At 48.9% G+C, this 16,707-nt stretch overlaps 1 protein-coding gene and 1 long non-coding RNA gene across 7 annotated transcripts; one reads left to right on the top strand and one right to left on the bottom strand.

Annotated features, from left to right (window-relative positions):
• The first annotated feature begins 704 nt into the window (after window positions 1-704).
• On the top strand, window positions 705-9,345 carry LOC115847004 (uncharacterized). 3 transcript variants are annotated; one of them, XR_011377036.1, is made up of 7 exons: window positions 705-842; window positions 965-1,120; window positions 1,561-1,651; window positions 5,256-5,376; window positions 5,615-5,725; window positions 7,854-8,103; window positions 9,016-9,345. It is a non-coding gene; the product is annotated as an uncharacterized lncRNA (long non-coding RNA). The 3 variants fall into 3 exon arrangements; XR_011377035.1 differs by having other exon boundaries at window positions 7,854-9,345; XR_009564118.1 differs by lacking the exons at window positions 7,854-8,103; window positions 9,016-9,345 and having other exon boundaries at window positions 5,615-6,205.
• Window positions 6,559-15,704, bottom strand: MINDY1 (MINDY lysine 48 deubiquitinase 1). 4 transcript variants are annotated; one of them, XM_070044434.1, is made up of 11 exons: window positions 15,588-15,681; window positions 15,104-15,486; window positions 12,084-12,894; window positions 11,668-11,725; window positions 11,207-11,271; window positions 10,441-10,599; window positions 10,002-10,104; window positions 9,495-9,637; window positions 8,237-8,428; window positions 7,382-7,534; window positions 6,559-7,105 (listed from the first exon to the last, which is right to left on the bottom strand). In XM_070044434.1, exons 3-11 carry the CDS (start codon window positions 12,534-12,536, stop codon window positions 7,025-7,027), a joined length of 1,407 nt encoding a protein of 468 aa, XP_069900535.1. In that variant the 5' UTR covers window positions 12,537-12,894; window positions 15,104-15,486; window positions 15,588-15,681; the 3' UTR covers window positions 6,559-7,024. The 4 variants fall into 4 exon arrangements, with proteins under 4 accessions (XP_069900535.1, XP_030702286.1, XP_030702287.1 ...); XM_030846426.3 differs by having other exon boundaries at window positions 15,104-15,704; XM_030846427.3 differs by lacking the exons at window positions 15,104-15,486; window positions 15,588-15,681 and having other exon boundaries at window positions 12,084-15,097.
• Window positions 15,705-16,707: the final 1,003 nt, after the last annotated feature.

Here is a 16,707-nt window from a genome sequence, read left to right as displayed (position 1 = left end):
GCCTCCAGCCCAGCTGCTGGGGTTGCATCACCTGCAGCTAAAACAGCCCTGGCGGCCAAAAGGCAACACAAGGAATCTAAGACACAGGGACCCAGAGAGCCTCTTTCATCTCCCTGTTGCCTTTTGGAAGCACGGTGCTTCTGCCCACAGGGAACACCCTGTGCGTTTTTCTCTCTTGACTCTGATCTGCTCCTATCCCCGGAATACCTGTGCCCTTCCTTCCCTAAAGATTTACACAGTCCCGTCCCCCCCGCCCCCACTCACTCTACTACTCTCTTCCAATCACTCCCACTCGCTACTGCTCTAATACCCCTCTGGGATGCAGGCTGGGGTGCCCTGCTGGTATGTGCCCCAACAGGTTTTTCCGTACCAGCTTCCAAATAAGCCTGGAGCCTTGTCTGACCTGCCCCCACCCCCACGCCCCCAGGGAGCTGGAGTCAGAGGCAGAGCCAGGTCAGAAGCTGGACTTAGAGACTGGGCTTCTGTGGTCCCACCTGGCCCCGCCGGGACGGCAGTGCACAAAGCCTCCTGTGTCGGGGCTGAGCTGCTGAGAGGCCAGCGGAGTTCTCTGCATGGGTTAAGGCCAGTTCCTGGGAGGAGAGATGCTGGGTAGGGAGGTATTGGCATGTGGGACCCGGTACAGCCTGGTCCTTTCCCACATTTGGGAGGGGCCAGAGCCTGAGAGGATAGCTGGGCTGGTCTGCTGGAGAGGTCATCTGACTGGCTGTTCAGCTTGGGCTGCACACACACTCTCTCCTGTACCAGGCCACACAGGAGCTGGTGCCCATACACGGTACGCCACCAGGCTCTGAGGACACCCACTTCGCCCCCAGCGCCTCCGGGTAAGCACTGGACCTGGGCTCTCATGCTGCGGCTGGGGGTGGATGGAGGAACTTGTTGATCACCTGGGGGAGGGAGAAAGGAGTTTTCCTTTTCTAACATGAGTGCCTGCTTCCTTCTCCAGGCACCCATGTACCCACAAGAACACATACTCATGTCAGCTCAGAGATTGCACCTGCTGACCTAAAGATCCCAGCTGGAGACTCCGAGGGTGAAAGGCGCACAGTGGTGGAAGCTCTGTGGGCAGGGCGTGGGGCTTACTTGGAGGCTGGGGCTGAAGGTGGGGGAAAATGCGGTTATCTCCAGCCCCACATACTTAATCCTGCTGCCTCGCCTCGCCTCCCTTACACTGCCCCAGGAACACCCAGCCAGGCCATGGAAGGAAGGGAGGTGACCTCAGAAGGGGATCATCCACCTCAGACCAAGGGCTGGGGAGCCTTGGGACCAACCCTAGAGTCTGGGAGGGTTTGTTTGGTGCTAGTTCTAGCAGCATCCCTGATCAAATTTGCTTCCAGAAGGATGGTGAGTGGTGGGGAAGGTGGAGGCTCGCCTCTTACCCTCCACTTGGGCTCCCAAACCTGCCAAGCGGGTTGTTCTTTTTTTCTGCAACAAAGGAGAGGAATGGGTAAAGGGAGTCCAAGCTCCCGGACCTGGGGTCAAAAAGCGGCCCAGAAAGGCTGGGACGTTCCCCTGAATTGGCTCCTGTGTCCCTCCCCCCAGGGCATCCAGTCGCACCATGTCTGTGACCAGCAGGAAGATGGGACTATCCCTGGCTCAGGAGATCCTCAGCCACCTGGGCCTTGCCAACAAGGTAGGCGCTGCTGGGATTGTAGGAATCTTTTTTTTTTTTACATCAACACAGGGGCTGGGGGGTGGGACGGGGAATAGGAAAGGGAGAGCTGGCCCTGAGGCCATGCCCAGGGCCTGGCTGGGGCACTGGGGAATGGGCAGACTTTGGTACCCCCGTGCTCTTACAGACCGCAGCTTGGGGCATCTTCAGAACCTTCTTGAGCTTCAGTATAGACAAGGATGCACAGAGGCTGCCAAGGGCCATTGCAGGCCAAGGTGAGCCCCTTCCCTCTGCACTTGGGCATATTACCTTTTAGAAACCAGTCTGTAGACCGAGAAGGAACCCGGAAGGAGGAACTGACGATACTCCATAGAGTATCTCCTGGGCAAGAGAGAGGAGGTTTCACGCTCCTGCTAATGTAACAATCTCATATTATTTTGTAAACATAGAGCAGCTCTCTTTTCCTAGGTTTACAAACTGTCTTGTGAAGAGTAGAGGAGTGAGCTGTGGTTAGAGATAGGTTAGTTGACCCACCAGGGCACCAAAGCTAAAATTTTTGGCCCAATTAATGTCTAGGTGGCCAAATACAGATATGGATTCAGTTGCCAGAATGAGGATGGTGATAACACTAGAAAAAATAGCAAAAGAGCCACCATTTCTTAGGGGCTCCTTGTGTGCCAGGGCCTATGCCAAGCACATTACACATTTCAGTGAATCCTCACATCCACACTCACATCCTTGTTTTATAGATGAAAAAACTGAAGTACAGAGAGGTTAAATACCTTGCCCAAGGTCACACAGCTATTAAGTCACCTAGTCTCCTACAATACACATAATGGTCCTATAGGATATGTAACTGCCATGTATCAACTCCTGGTCTATATCATAGGTGTTGGTCTATTGTTCCGTATTATCCAAACTTAAATTGGCGATCTTGGTTTGAGGAATTTCATAAACAGAATCCGGTCATTGTGCTCGTTGAGCTAGGTCTCCTAGTGCAACTGTCCCCCAAAACTTATAAATAAAAAAGCTCACCAAAAATTTGAAGATGGAATAGCTTTTTGTATACTGGTTGAGAAACCATCATGCCTACTAACAGCTATTCGACAATACATAGAAGCATTTATTTTATCATCCAGAGATTTCCATTTTGACAGTAGATTACTGTACCCATCCAATAAAGCCTGTACTTTTATAATGAGTGAACACTAAGATTCATTGGAAGAGTTGTGGTTATCTAAATTCCTGTCATAAAAACAAACTTATACCACAGCAATAGATGATTGTAAAGTATTTGGGTTACAGGACTCTGTAATCCAAATACTTTACAATCATTTATTGCTGGTAGACTCTTGGATGTAAATGCCAGATTTATCTTAGAAGTACGAGTCAAAAAATAATACAGGCCTATTTTTCTGAAAAAAAAGGGAAAAATCAAGACACTTCCAAACTATTCTTTTATGAGAGAAATGTGAAAACATAACTGTGATGAATATTTATTCAGAAAAATGACCTTTAAATGACAGCTGATTCAGGACAAATTCAGACAAATTCAGACCAAATTCAAACCATAAAATGAAGGTTCATTATAAAGATCCTAGGGCAGTATGAGATGCCAAATATATTCTCAAGTAACAAGACAAGAATTATGTTTGATATAGGTTTGGTATAGAGGGTACTTGTACACCATTGGGAATATTCAGTTAATGAGTGACTCCTACCCCAATTCTATAACTATGGAGTAACAAGAGTTGGAAGAAGGGAAGAATGGATACTGGGAAGCATTTGGCAGTCTTCATCACAACATAAAACCAAGGATACATGGAATTCAAAAGAGTAGCCATCAGGGAATTCCCTGGCGGTCCAGTGGTTAGGGCTCCTTGCTCTCACTGCTGAGGGCGTGGGTTCCATACCTGGTCGGGGAACTAAAATCCCACAAGCCACAGCCAAAAGCTAAATAAATAAATTTAATTTAATTTAAAGTGCAAAAAAAAACAAAACAAAACAAAGAGTAGCCATCAGGCCCACTGACAATTAGGTAATGAATGAGTCCAAATAAAATATAGCATCCTGGGGACTTCCCTGGTGGCACAGTGGTTAAGACTCCATGCTCCCAATGCAGGGGGCCTGGGTTCAATCCCTGGCCGGGGAACTAGATCCCACATGCGTGCCGCAACTAAGACCCCGTGCAACCAAATAAATAAATAAATATTTAAAAATATATATATATAGCATACTGTATTCACTTCATCATTTTTTTTGTTTGTTTCTTTGTGGGAGTTTATGATCTGTGGGGTTGCCCTAAGTGTAGGTTTCAGGCAGTTCTGGGAAGGGTCTTATGAGTCAAGTGACTGAGATAACTCTGAAAAAGAGGATAATAGGAAATGATGACAACACCAGTGCATAGCTCATGACACAAATAGGTTTTTTGCAACCAAAAAAAAATTTTTTTTAACATTTCTTTCCTTTTTTTTTTTTTTTTAATATTTATTTATTTATTTGGCTGCACTGGGTCTTAGCTGCAGCATGCAGGATATAGTTCCCTGACCAGGGATCGAACCTGGGCCCCCTGCATTGGGATTGTAGAGTCTTAACCACTGGACCACCAGGGAAGTCCCCAAAATATTTTATTATAATCAGTTATAGCTCATGATTTGAATATGTACTATATCTCTATTATTTCTAAACTGAACCCTCCATTACCATCTTTAACCAAAAGGCAAGAGGCCTGGTGCAGGTATGAGAGAAGGACAGTGATGCTGAACCCCAGGGGTCCAACCAGGAGAAACTGATGTATAAAGATGAGGATAACAAGACGACCCTGGTAGGTCAGGATCAGAACGGGAAGTCACATGACCCTGCTCCCTATCAGAGCCCCATCAACTCAGTTTAGGGACAGGGTGGGTGTATCCTCCTTGGACTTTCTCGAACTTGTAAGTTAAAAACAGTCTTTCTGGATTTCATGCTGTAAATCTTTTTTTTTTTTTTTAAGATTTCTTTTTTAAGATTTTTTTTTTTTTTGGCTGCATTGAGTGTTGCTGCACGCAATCTTTCTCTGGTTGTGGAGAGCGGGGGCTACTCTTCATTGTGGAGCGCGGGCTTCTCATTGTGGTGGCTTCTCTTGTTGCAGAGCACGGGCTCTAGTCGTGCGGGCTTCAGTAGTTGTGACATGTGGGCTCAGTAGTTGTGGCGCATGGGCTTAGTTGCTCCGCGGCACGTGGGATCTTCCCGGACCAGGGCTTGAACCCGTGTCCCCTGCACTGGCAGGCAGATTCTTAACCACTGCGCCACTAGGGAAGTCCCTCATGCTGTAAGTCTTTATAGGTGGCAAGTCTCCTCTATCTTTTCTTGAGTACCTGCCCTTGGAGCGAGGTACTCAAGAGCGAGGCTCTAAGCTAGTGGCAGGGCCAGGAAAGACGTGGATGGAACAAGTAATTGTCCAGTAATATTCCCCACAGCAATCGATCTTTCCTGCCACATCATTACCCTTACATAATGCATATTTCTCTTTTCCTTGACTCTCTCTTCACCAACACTCCCTAGAATAATTCACCATGTGGCCCAATCCCTAGTCTGTGAGAATGTCACTACCACCACATCCACATTCTCTTTCTTCCTCTACCAGGAAACTGAGACAATTACCAAGTTCTGATGCGTATCCTTATTTCTCGAAGTGAGACTGATCTTCTAAGTATCCGAGCTGAGTTCAAAAGAAATTTGGGAAGTCCCTCTACTCTTCCCTCCAGGTGAGACTTCGCTGGTTCTTAACCTGGAGCCCCGGAGCTTCACCCCTAACCTCCACACTGCACACAGTGGAGCATAGTCATCTATGTCATCATGTCCTGGAGAACTCATGGGTCTTTGGTGAATTTAGTGCAGGACTCCAGGCACCACACAATCTCTGGGCCAGCGCGAGGGAGAGGACAGAGTGCCTAAGCCATGGTGGTGGTGGGTCTTTCTAATACTTGACTTTCTTGTCTGCAGAATGCAGTGAAAGGGAACTGCCGGTCAGCCCTACTAGCCCTGTGCAGGGCTGAAGACCTCTGAGACCTCATCCCCATATGACCTTCAAGAATCTGAGATTCCCATGTATGGGTGAGCCTGCAGGAGACCAGCTGGGCCTCCAAATAAAATAACCCCTCACTTGAGCACCACGTTCCAGCTTCTTGTGGAGTCTGGAACGCCAAGTTCCTCTTAAATCCCTTAATTTCCCTCATTTCAAAGTGATATCTGCACCTGGGTCCCCTAGCTCTGTCTTGGGTATGCGATAATGGGATCTCTTTGATAGTTTCTGCTCTACTCATTCTTTCCGTATTCTGGCCAGCACATCTCACTGATATTTGAATTCTTTTGGCAAACTTCACTGTCATTTGTGTTCCCTGATTGAAGTTTGGGTGGAGCAGGACATGGGCTGGGAGGAGGCCTTGAAGCTGGAGGTGCCTTTCATGTTGGATATTCAACAGGAGTCCTGTTTGAGGCTCTAGACTGCAGTTGTCAACAACCCCCCCTCCCCTCGGTGTCTCCCCTCCCCCCCGTTAATCTCTCTTCACCAGGAAATTTCAGGAAAAATAATTGAGAACCAGGAACCACAATGAGGTCAGAAATGGTTAGAGGTAGCAAAGGACCATCTGTATGACCTGAGAAGCAAGCAGAGGATCAAGCTAACCCTCCCCTGCACGGGAAGATTGGGTTATCAGGGTGCACAATCCCCAAATTCATCTGTCCAAAGCAGGAACTTGGAAACCCACCTCACAAATTATAGTACTACTTCCGAAAGAAGACCTATCGAAAACAGATAAAAAACGAAAAAGCAGGCTTTGGCTCCCCCTGCTGCTTGTATTAGAAATGACAGGCCACCCCCTCACACCTTTTTACCTCCCCCTCCCCCTTTTTGCATTCCTCAATTGAGTCAAATACTTAACCCCATAGCTGCAGGGTAAGGCAAACAACAGACCTCAGGAAAGAAGTTTTATTTCCAAACCCCTAGGAAGGCATTACAAATAATGGAGATAGAAACCCAAATTAAACCCTGAAACAAATGGATGGATACGGGTGGGCCTGCAGGAGCAGAAAGTAGGGGAGATGGGTTCTAGACAGGGACCTCACCCTGGAGCCTGAGTCTGTATATTAATGTGACTATTCTGGGGAAAGGGAGTTGGGAATCAGAAATCCTCACCCGACCAACCCCAATGTTGCCCAGGATGGCTGGGAGGAAGAGGAGGCAGCACGTGAGGGCAAAGACGTCACCAAGTCTGACCTTGGCATTTACTGCCTGCTCTGATCCCCAACATTCCATAAATAAGTTACCCTGCATATCTCAAGTTGAGCCAGGGAGCAAGCAAAATAGCCCCAGCCTCTGCAAGCGGAGGCAAGGCAGCCTGGCACTGAGCGGGGCTACAGGAGGACACAGTCGGACTCTTGCTTCGGCCTCTGCCGACGCTCGGCAGCTGGGCGTCCAAATGCAGCTCCTCTCCCCTGTATCAGATTTAACAATTGGTCACCCATCAACTGTGGAAGAGTCCAGGACAGAGACTCTAGATGGAAGCAGGATCAGGATTGGGAGAGGCAGTGGGGAGAGAAAGACAGGAAGGGACCCAGAGGAGAGGGACAGACAGGAGAAAGGCCCCGAGGGAAACCTTGAAGGGACATGGCAGGAATAACAAGTGTCTGGACCAGGGGAAGTAGGAGTGGCACACTGAGGATGTGGGAACGCTGGAAGGGCAGCGCTAAGGGCAGGGGGAGCAGACCCACCTGCGGTAACAGGGCACGTGCTGCCACGGGCTGGGCGGCTTGGTGCTGTTGGTACTCCTCTTGCTGAAGTTGCTGGGCCAGCTCCAGGTCGCTAAGACCCAATGTGCCTTGCGAGGACGGCTGCTGCTGCAGGGACAAGGCGATCAGGTAGTCCTGGAGAGAGGGGAAAGAACGGGGATGGTGAGGGAGGCTGGGGCGGGGGGATGTCCAGGCTGTGTTTAGGTTTCCAAACCAGCCTTTCCTGGGAGCTCCCTGGCGGTCCAGTGGTTAGGACTCTGAGCTTCCACTGGCAGGGGGCACGGGTTCAATCCCTGGTCGGGGAACTAAGATCCCACAAGCTGTGTGGCCAAAAAAATAAATAAATAAATAACGACAACAAAAAAAGCAGCCTTTCCTCGTCCTTCCAATTCTCCAGCTCCTTCTCCAGAGCAACACATATAGCCAAGTTTTTTGTTTGTTTGTTTTTTTGCAGTACGCGGGCCTCTCACTGTTGTGGCCTCTCCCGTTGCGGAGCACAGGCTCCGGACACGCAGGCTCAGTGGCCATGGCTCAAGGGCCCAGCCGCTCCGTGGCATGTGGGATCTTCCCGGACTGGGGCACGAACCCGTGTCCCCTGCATCGGCAGGCGGACTCTCAACCACTGCGCCACCAGGGAAGCCCCAGCCAAGTATTTTACCTCTGGTGCCAGAGAATACACACCAAGTGCTGAGATGGTCCGAAAGGTAACAGAGGAGAGGGGCATGGCTGTCGTATGTCACAGTCTCTAGATAATAAGATGCAGGCAGCTCGCACCTATGGCAAGAAGCTCTCTGAGGCGGACATGCTCTCTGAACCCGCCCCAGGGACCCCACACACCTGGTCCACCTGCCGCTGCTTTTCTGGGGAGCCACTCCCACCTTCTGCTCCAGGTCCCTTGCCTAGGGAGTGACTTAGGTGAAAGTCAGAGTCACAGAAACAGCTGTCTCCGTCCACGTTGTGCAGGCTCTCCCACACCACTTGCTCCTCCTGTAGAAAGCCCTGGTCGGTGACCAGTAGGTACAAGTGACCCTGCAAAGAGGAGAACAAAGTGCATTGGTGGGACAGGTGACAGAGGCCCCTATCTGAGATGCACAGAGACCATTGGAATCAATCGGTGTGCTAGCTGGAACGTGTCAGTGTGAGCATGTGGATCTTTTATAAATATGCGCGGCTGTGGGGAGAAGGAAGGGCTGTCTGAGTCGTGGTCAGCTGGGTGTGAGTATGGTGGTCACTGTGGTCAAACATGGAGTCCTCGGGCTAAAGTCCCGCATACAGCCCTGCTTCCTACCCTACTTCCCATGGTTCTCTGGGCTCACCTGATGGTTATAAGGATAAATCCTTTGAGAACCAATGACCTTTCCCTCTTCTACTCAATTCCTAGAGAGCTCAGACAATTTTTAGCTTTGGAAAACTATAGTATTGTTCAAAAATTCCACTGCCCCTTCCTGGGAGAGGATTTACACTTTCTTGTCCCACTGATGGCAGGCTTACTCCTTATGGCTTGCTCTGGCCAGTGAGATGTTAGCAGAACTGACATTGTCATTTCCAGGCAGAAGCACTAAAAGCACGCGTGCGGTGTGTTCCCCACCCCCGCACTTTCCCCTCCTATGTTCCAGACAAAGGCTGTTTTGTCAGCCTGGGCCCCAAAGTGAAGATGATGTGGGACAGAGCTGCAGCCAATCTGCAGTGGACGTGCAACATGCGTGAGAAATAAACCTTTGGGGACTTCCCTGGTGGTCCAGTGGGTAAGACTCCGTGCTCCCAATGCAGGGGCTCGGGTTTGATCCCTGGTCGGGGAACTAGATCCCGAATGCATGCCTCAACTAAGAGTCCGCATACCGCAAGTAAGAAGTCTGCATGCCGCAACGAAGATCCCGTGTGCCGCAACTAAGATCGGCACAGCCAAAATAAATAAATAGATAAATATTTTTTTGAAAAAAGAAATAAACCTTTGTTGTGGTAAACCACTGGGGTTCAGGGGTCATTTGTTATCACAGCTTAATCTACCTTTATCCTGACTGAAACACTGACCCAGAAGAAAAAGGCATGAGGGAATGACAGCACTCCAAACCCCCACCTCCTAAACCCTCATCACCTTGTGCTTAGTCATAGTGCTAAAGTGGTTGTTCCGGAAAAAGACGCTAAGTTCGCCCTCCTTGGCAGCTGTTGTTAGCTCACACAGACCATGGTAGGTCAGCTGTGCAGCGGTGGTCTCCAGGAACTGCTCTGCAATCAGGCCTGGCAGCAGGGCACAAGAAAGGGGGGGGGGCGGGTGGCTTAAATGCAAAGTCCACGGTAGGATCATCCAGAGAGCGCCTGTCAAAGCCCTAGGGGTCAGTCCCACCTTGTGAAATCGCTTCCTTGAAGCCTGGCTGTATTCATTCATTCAACAGATTCTAACTGAGAGCTACTTTTTGCCAGGCGTCGCACTAGGTACCGGGGGACACGTCAGTGAACTAGATAGACAATTCCCCAAACTCCCTCTCATGGAGCTCACATTCTAGTGGGACATGGTGGTGGGGAGACAGACAATAAACACTAAACCTAAGTAGCCATCACTCCCTCCACATAAGATCCACAGAAGAGAAGGGAGGGAGGTCACCTTCTGTCACGAGGTTGGTGTCACTGGAGTGCTTGCAGGTGATGATCTTCTCTACCAGTTGGTTATAACTCAGTTTCCCAACTGCACTCACAGCCTCAGGACTCTGCATGAGCAGCGGGGTGGGGTGGTACCAAAAAAATGGAGATCTTTTACAGGAAGGAAGTGAAGCAAGCCCACAAAGACTGCAAACCCTACGACCAAAGCTTCCTGAAACTTTTGATGTCTGAAGAATTGACCTATTTCCATATTGTTTGCTTGTATTTGAATGTTACCCCCCAGAAAGGTGAAAATTAAAGGAATCCTGCACTGGATCCAGCCTCTAAACCCTAATCCCCTCCCAAGCCAACCTACTCCCTACCTCCCTAAACCCCTCCACACAAAATTTTGCTTCTCTCTCAGCTTGAGCTGACTGAGTCTCACTTGCGCCCCCTACCCTCACCTGTGGATCAACAAGCCAGCCATGGTACAGAGGTATGCCTAGGAGGTCAAAGATGCTGCACTCAGGTGTATACTCAAAATCAGAGACACCTGTGAATCGCACATTGACATCCAGACCTGTGGCCAGTTTAGGCAGCACTGTCATTGCATCGTCCACATTCTGGGGTAGAAAAGAAAATAATGGATAGATCAAATCAACACATGTATATTTTAAACTTACACAGTGCTATAGGTAAACAAGGATATACTGTATAGCACATGGAATTATACCTAGTATCTTAAAATAACCTATTATGGAATATAATGTGCAAAATACTGAATCATTACTCTGTACACCTGAAACTAACACAATATTATAAATCAACTATACTTCAATTTAAAAAATAAAATAAAATGGAAAAAAAGAACCTGACACAGTGTTATATGTCAATTAAATCTCAATAAAACTGGGGGAAAAAAAGAAAATGATGGCTATTCTAGCCTCCCCTCCCCCCCCCCACTCCCACCTCCAGGAAAAAAAAAATTAATCTTGTTGCTTTTCTTCCCTGGTGTTCTCTTACAATGGAAATTCCTCCCTTGTCTCAACCCTTCTTTACCTTATGTAAATGAACATATTTTCTAGGACAGAGATACACCCTCCCCCTCCTGCAGAAAGAAATTATGGTTCAAGGAACCCTCCTGAGAAGCATCAGAAAAGCCTCTCTTAATAGCCTGGGTGTCTCCTTATAAGCCTGCAAACCCCCATGTCCACAGACCTTTCGCCTCACCTGCTGAAAATTAAGCTGAAGTCCTTCTGACTTCTCCTGGGGCTTGATGGATAGAAGGCAGTCTCCTACAAGACAGGATTCCTTATCAGCTTACCCCGCCAACAGTCCCAAAAGCTGCTTCCTCTTCTCCAGGAGAATGGAGGTAATGTCACAGAACCACAGATTTTCACAGTTGCAAAGGGCTTTAGTTTCTCAGAGGAAGAAATGGGCCCACAAAGGTGAAGGGTACACGCAAGGTTCCATGTGAAAGCTAAGGGAAGAATTGGGGTGACGACCCAGGACTCCTGACACCTTCACTTTTCCTTTTCATTCCCCAGCCTTGCAGAGAAGCCCCACAGATTTTTACCTTCCCTGCCACATAAGATCCCCGCATGGGGAGTCCCTCAACACCCTGGATTTCTGGCTGAGTAGATAGCACTGGAAGCTTTTGGGTAATTCCCCTTCAAGGCCCAGTCACTCACCAAGATGGGCCATGAGCTCATCTGATGCGATCACTTCCTTCTGAGGTGGCAGCTTCACCTGGAGGCAAGGAATAACAAAGTGTTAGCCAGGTGTGTGCTTTCCTTCATGGAGCACTGAAGGAGGAACCCATAGAAAGGCAGGGGGAGGGCAGGGGTTGTCCAGCAGTCAGGTGTGGTGGAAAAGAAAGGCTTGCAACTGGAGCAAGGGAATGGATGTGGAAAACTGCAAGGCATTCCCATTTGCTAGACAGTAGAAGACAGAGGAGTAGGACAGATCATTGTTTTGTTTCGTTTTTAACAAATATCTTATCTCATGTGTTCAAGCTGAAGAAATAGGAAGAATAATCTGGAAAGTTTGGCTTGAGAAAATCAGAATGATCAAGGTTTTCTGAGCCCCCATCCAAGCTCTCTCTTACCTTCCACTGAAGGAAAAGGATGTTCATGATGGCGATGAGAGGGCAAGGGCCGTTAGTGCTCTGGGTAATGATGGGTGTCCGTTCTCCCTTCCAGGGGATCCACTTTACACAGTAGAAGTCTAGCTCAGGTTGTCGGGCCCTGGGGGACTGGGGAAGCTCTTGGGGCCAGGAGCAGGCCCCCGCTGTCTCTACCTCAGGCTGTGTCCCCTGGGCTGGCCCTTCTTGGCTTGAGCTAGCATCAGGTGGAGGGGACTCGAGGTTACCCTGGCCCTGGGCTGGCAGCAAAGCTTCATCTACTGGCTCCTGTTCTCCAGCTGCCCCATCAGCCTCTTCGGCATCCTTGTCCTGAGGGGGCTCACTGGGTTCTGACAGGACCTCGTGGTTTTCAGGGACGACCACTTCCGCAGTCCTGGCCTCACCACGGACTGGATGCTCAGGCTCATGGTGTTCCATGGTCAGGAGGGGTCAACTGAGGGGCACCAAAGGACTTTATTGTCCTCAGGGACTGGCTTAATCGAGGCTTGATATGCAAAAGAGAGAACGATCCAATAAGAGGGAAATCATTGGGCTGGAACGCAGATAGAGCCAGAAAAGTCTTGGAAAAGGAATGTAGTGCAGAAGGCTCGGTTAGCGTCTGTTGGCCACTCCTGGCTACAGGTAGTACAGCTTTGGGGTAAACAGAAGGGCCCCAGGCCGGGCTCTTTCACCTCTAACTTGCTGTGACCAGATAGGACCAACGAGGGTACAGGACTTTCAGGCTTGGGGGGGATGATTCCGGTGGGATTGAAGACATTGGGTGGCGTCAGCTTCCCTGAAACGAGGAAGGACAAGGAATGGAGACAAGACAGAAAGGGCGGGTAAAAGGAGAAAGAAGAAAAAGAGATGGAGAAAGAAATGTTAAAACTATACTAATGATTATTAATACAGTGATCTTTAGCTCACCCTGTAATAGGCATCATGTCAGTTAAACCCCACCATAGCCAGAATGAGAGTAATTCCTCTGCCCTACCCGAACCCTGTCCCTTGGCTGTTCAGGAAACATCCTGAGCACACATGGCTTATATCTTTAGGGCCATCTTCTCTCTGCCTCATCCCAAGGGCAAAAAGATGAACAGTCATATAGTGCTTGGGGTGAAGAATAAAGAGAGTCAATACCATGCCCCTAAAGGCGAAACACTGGTGAGAAAGAAGTCCTTCTCCTCAAAGGACTCCACCTTCACAACTCCAGATTTACACAATCGCAAACCACAACAAAAAGATCCTGGGAGGAGCTTCCTGTAGGCTGGAGAGGGGAAATGCAGGCCCTGGGGACTTGAATCAGAGATCAGTTCTGATAAGTAATTTCAGATTAGACATACAAAACACACACACACACACACACACACACCACCCGACCCCATTCTTCCAGTAAGCTTCTCTTGACAGCTAGAGTTGGGATAGCGACGTCTCCTCAGTTCCTCTATGCTCCGAAAACTGCCGAAACCCAGAGATACTCTCTTGCCCACTACATGGAATATAAAAATACTGATTATTGATTTCTGTAAAACAAAAAATGCTCTGTCTCCACTCCTCTACCTGTGCATATGTTCTTTCCATCTATTCCCATCTAGGTCATTTTAGATGTCAACTCTGGACCTGTTTAACCCGCTCTCTACCAGCGCTAAGCATAGACATTTAATTAACACCATGGATCGTAGACAACAAAAAGCCACAAACCCTGCCCCCTGGAAAACATTTCCCTTCAACCTCCTTACTCCCCTCACCCCCTTGATCAGGGTGAGAAAGGGGGAGAAATTAAACTTGTCAGAAATCTTTTCTCTTGCTTCCGCCTAACCTGAGACTATGCTTCCTTTTGTAATCCGGCAGGAATTTAGGGCTAGGGTAAAGCCTGGGGGGTGAAGTTGAGGAACAGAAAAGTTACCGAAATAAGCCTAGTCACCCAGATTGATCATCCTCCTGATTCAAATATAATTTATGCGAGCTGCATCTCATTTACATGTTGTTGATTTCGAATCACAGCAGCAAAAATTGCCTGCAGGCCTTAAGCTTTTTTTTTCCCTCTCTCTCCTTTTTTCCTCCCTTCCCAAATGACACTTAGGATGAGCCTTAGAAGCAGAAACCAGAGCCTGGGACACTTTTTTAAAAGCTTGGAGAAAAACAGCGCTTATTTCTTAGCTTTTCTGTCCAATGCCAGAAATGATCAATAATTAAGCGGGGGTTGGGCCACTAGCTGGCCAGGCCAGTGGTATCCAGGAGCTGGATACCAGAGGGAGCTGGGTCTCAGAGAATCTGGGCAAAAAGCTAAGTGGGCTAAGTCTTTAAAAGGGGCCAGAAGTGTGATGGAGGAGTTCCACTCTACAGGGGGCATGCCTGGTGGGTTGGGCATAATGGAGTATTTCAGAGCGGGAGAGACTCTGAGACTCATAGGTTCTCAAACAAATCAGGATTTCATGCTTTTCCTCTTTTCTTAACTCAAGTCCTACACTTTCTCTCCAGCTGGAATTATCCTCTGGTGGCGGTAAGGGAGTCAAAAGAGCCCTGGACCCTCCCTATAGCCAGAGGCAGTAAATAGCCAAAAGTTGGAAGAAGCATATAAAAGTTGGAAGAAGCATATAAACCGGGTATGTAGCTTCAAGAAGACACCCGTGTCCCCTGCCCTGGCTCCCCAGGAACTTTACTCTCCCCTCAAGTACCTGACTGTCCCACTCTAATCTCCCTCTCAGTCTGACCCAAATCTTCATGCAACTAATGATTTAGATTTTCCCTCAGAATAAGGCAACCACAGTGCGCTGTCTACTTGCTAGCAAGGGAGAGGGGGAAGGTGTCATTAAAAGGAGGAAGTGTAGGGACCAAGCAGCATCTCTTTTACGTACTCCTTTTGCCTGAGCTCCTCTCGAAATCCAGACTTATAGAGACCCAAGGTGGAAGGACAGCCAGTGTCACCTCCCCAGAGCTGGAGAGGAAAAAGAGCAGTGGGGGTTAGGAGAAAAGGCGAAGGAAATGGTTAAAACAGTTTTTACCTTACAGAAGTGGGTGCTGTTCCAGGACCTAGAAGGGGGGTTCAACTCTGGCAATGCGATGGCGGAGGTGGGTACAGGGAGGGGCGCCGCCACAGTCCCAGCTGCCTTCCAGCTGTCAACGCCAGAGCTTATACAGGTTTACCCAGGTTTACGAGCGGCGGTCCTGGCTGGATTGTGGCTACTTCCGGACTCACGCCCACGACCGGGGGGCACTGGAGGAGCGTGCGGGCAGACAGGGGTGCAGCCCAGGTGCTCCCAGGTCGCTCAGAGCGTCTTCGGGATTTCTGAGTCGCCGAGTCTAGGGCGTGCGCTCCAGGCCCTGTCTACAAGCTGGTTTTCAAAGGAAGTTTGTGGTTTTTCTTTTTTCTTCTTTCTCTCTCTCTCTTTTTTCCCATCAGGACAAAGAAAAATCAGTCAAGGACAAGCTCCCCAAAGGAGGAGGAGCCTGCCCAGCACTGGAGGATTTCCATTAGGGCTTTCTGACCTGGTCAGCAGCTTGGTGATCAGCAGTGAGGGAGAGAAACAGGGAGAGAAAAACAACAGACCCTTTCTCTTCCCTCCGCCTGCCGCTGGAAGGGACGGAGCACTTGTGCCTCTCTGGTGAGAATAGGGAAGAGCAAGGGCCCTTGCTGAGTGGGGAGGAGCAGGGCTGGACAGCAGCAGCTTGTTGGATCTCTCCGGGCATGGCAGTCCTTTGCCCTGGATCCAAAGAAGCAGGGCCAAAGAGCGTGATATTTCCATATTTATTCATTTAAAGTGAAAAAATCCCGATCCTTTCCAAGTCCTTACTGAATCATTTTTTTAGTCTAGAAATGAAACCGGTTGAGCTGTGCCTGGGTAGTGCAGAAGAAGGTGTGGAAGAAGCCCCAGGCTCTGGGAAGAGTGCAGCAGGGAGAAAACCAGCTGAGCAAGCAGGAGATCCAATACCCCTGTGCTCTAGTCCTTGTTCCCACCACAGGCCTCAGCTTCTCATCTGTCACCTCATCTCAATTCCTAGCTTGGGGAGCAGGGAAAGCTGGTGTGAGGCTGGTGGTAGGAAATAAAGGGATGATCAATAAATAGGGGAACATTTGATGACGAGAATACCTTTATTTGCAGTACTCTGCACTACCCTGGGGCTGGAAGGTGGCAGTTAAAGGAGGTTGCAACCCTACTCTACGTTCTGAAGGGCCCTCCAAGCTCTACTTACAGGGCTGCCACAGGATGAAACTTCAAGCAACTCCGGAGGCTGAAAGAGCAGTTGGAACAATGAGGGAGGCAGGGAGCAAAGAACCCAGGTTACAACAGTCCAGGAAAAGAATGAGACATTTGCCGACGCTGTAGAAAAAAAACAGGCTACAGAAAAGAAGCAGCAGGAGTTGGCGAGAGACTGTAGGTATTAAGTAAAGAAGAGAGGTCAAAGACTACTCTAATGTTTTTATAACATGTATAATCACGCAATTGGTGGCAGTTGGTCAGTTTGGTAAGGAAGAGAATTCGAGAGAGAGATGAGGAGCTGTTTTTGCCCAGTGTAATTTAAGATGTCAACCAGATGGGCGGTGTAATATATGGAAAGATGCTATACTTAGCCTGACTCAAGAGGGAAAGTTCAGATGCCACAAAGA

The sequence above is a fragment of the Globicephala melas genome, chromosome 1 (genome assembly GCF_963455315.2).
Source record: "Globicephala melas chromosome 1, mGloMel1.2, whole genome shotgun sequence".
Lineage (NCBI taxonomy): Eukaryota > Metazoa > Chordata > Mammalia > Artiodactyla > Delphinidae > Globicephala > Globicephala melas.
Note: the sequence above shows the minus strand (reverse complement) of the source record. Positions and strands in the feature narration are given on the sequence as shown.

Excerpts from the sequence above, each read along its gene's own strand:
- MINDY1 (XM_030846426.3), bottom strand. The coding sequence starts at position 12,536 with ATGGAACACCATGAGCCTGAGCATCCAGTCCGTGGTGAGGCCAGGACT. Across the intron at positions 11,272-11,667 it reads TGAGCTCATGGCCCATCTTG|GAGACTGCCTTCTATCCATC; the intron begins GTGAGTGACTGG and ends CCTGTCTTGTAG. Across the intron at positions 8,429-9,494 it reads GCACTATGACTAAGCACAAG|GGTCACTTGTACCTACTGGT; the intron begins GTGATGAGGGTT and ends TCCTCTTTGCAG.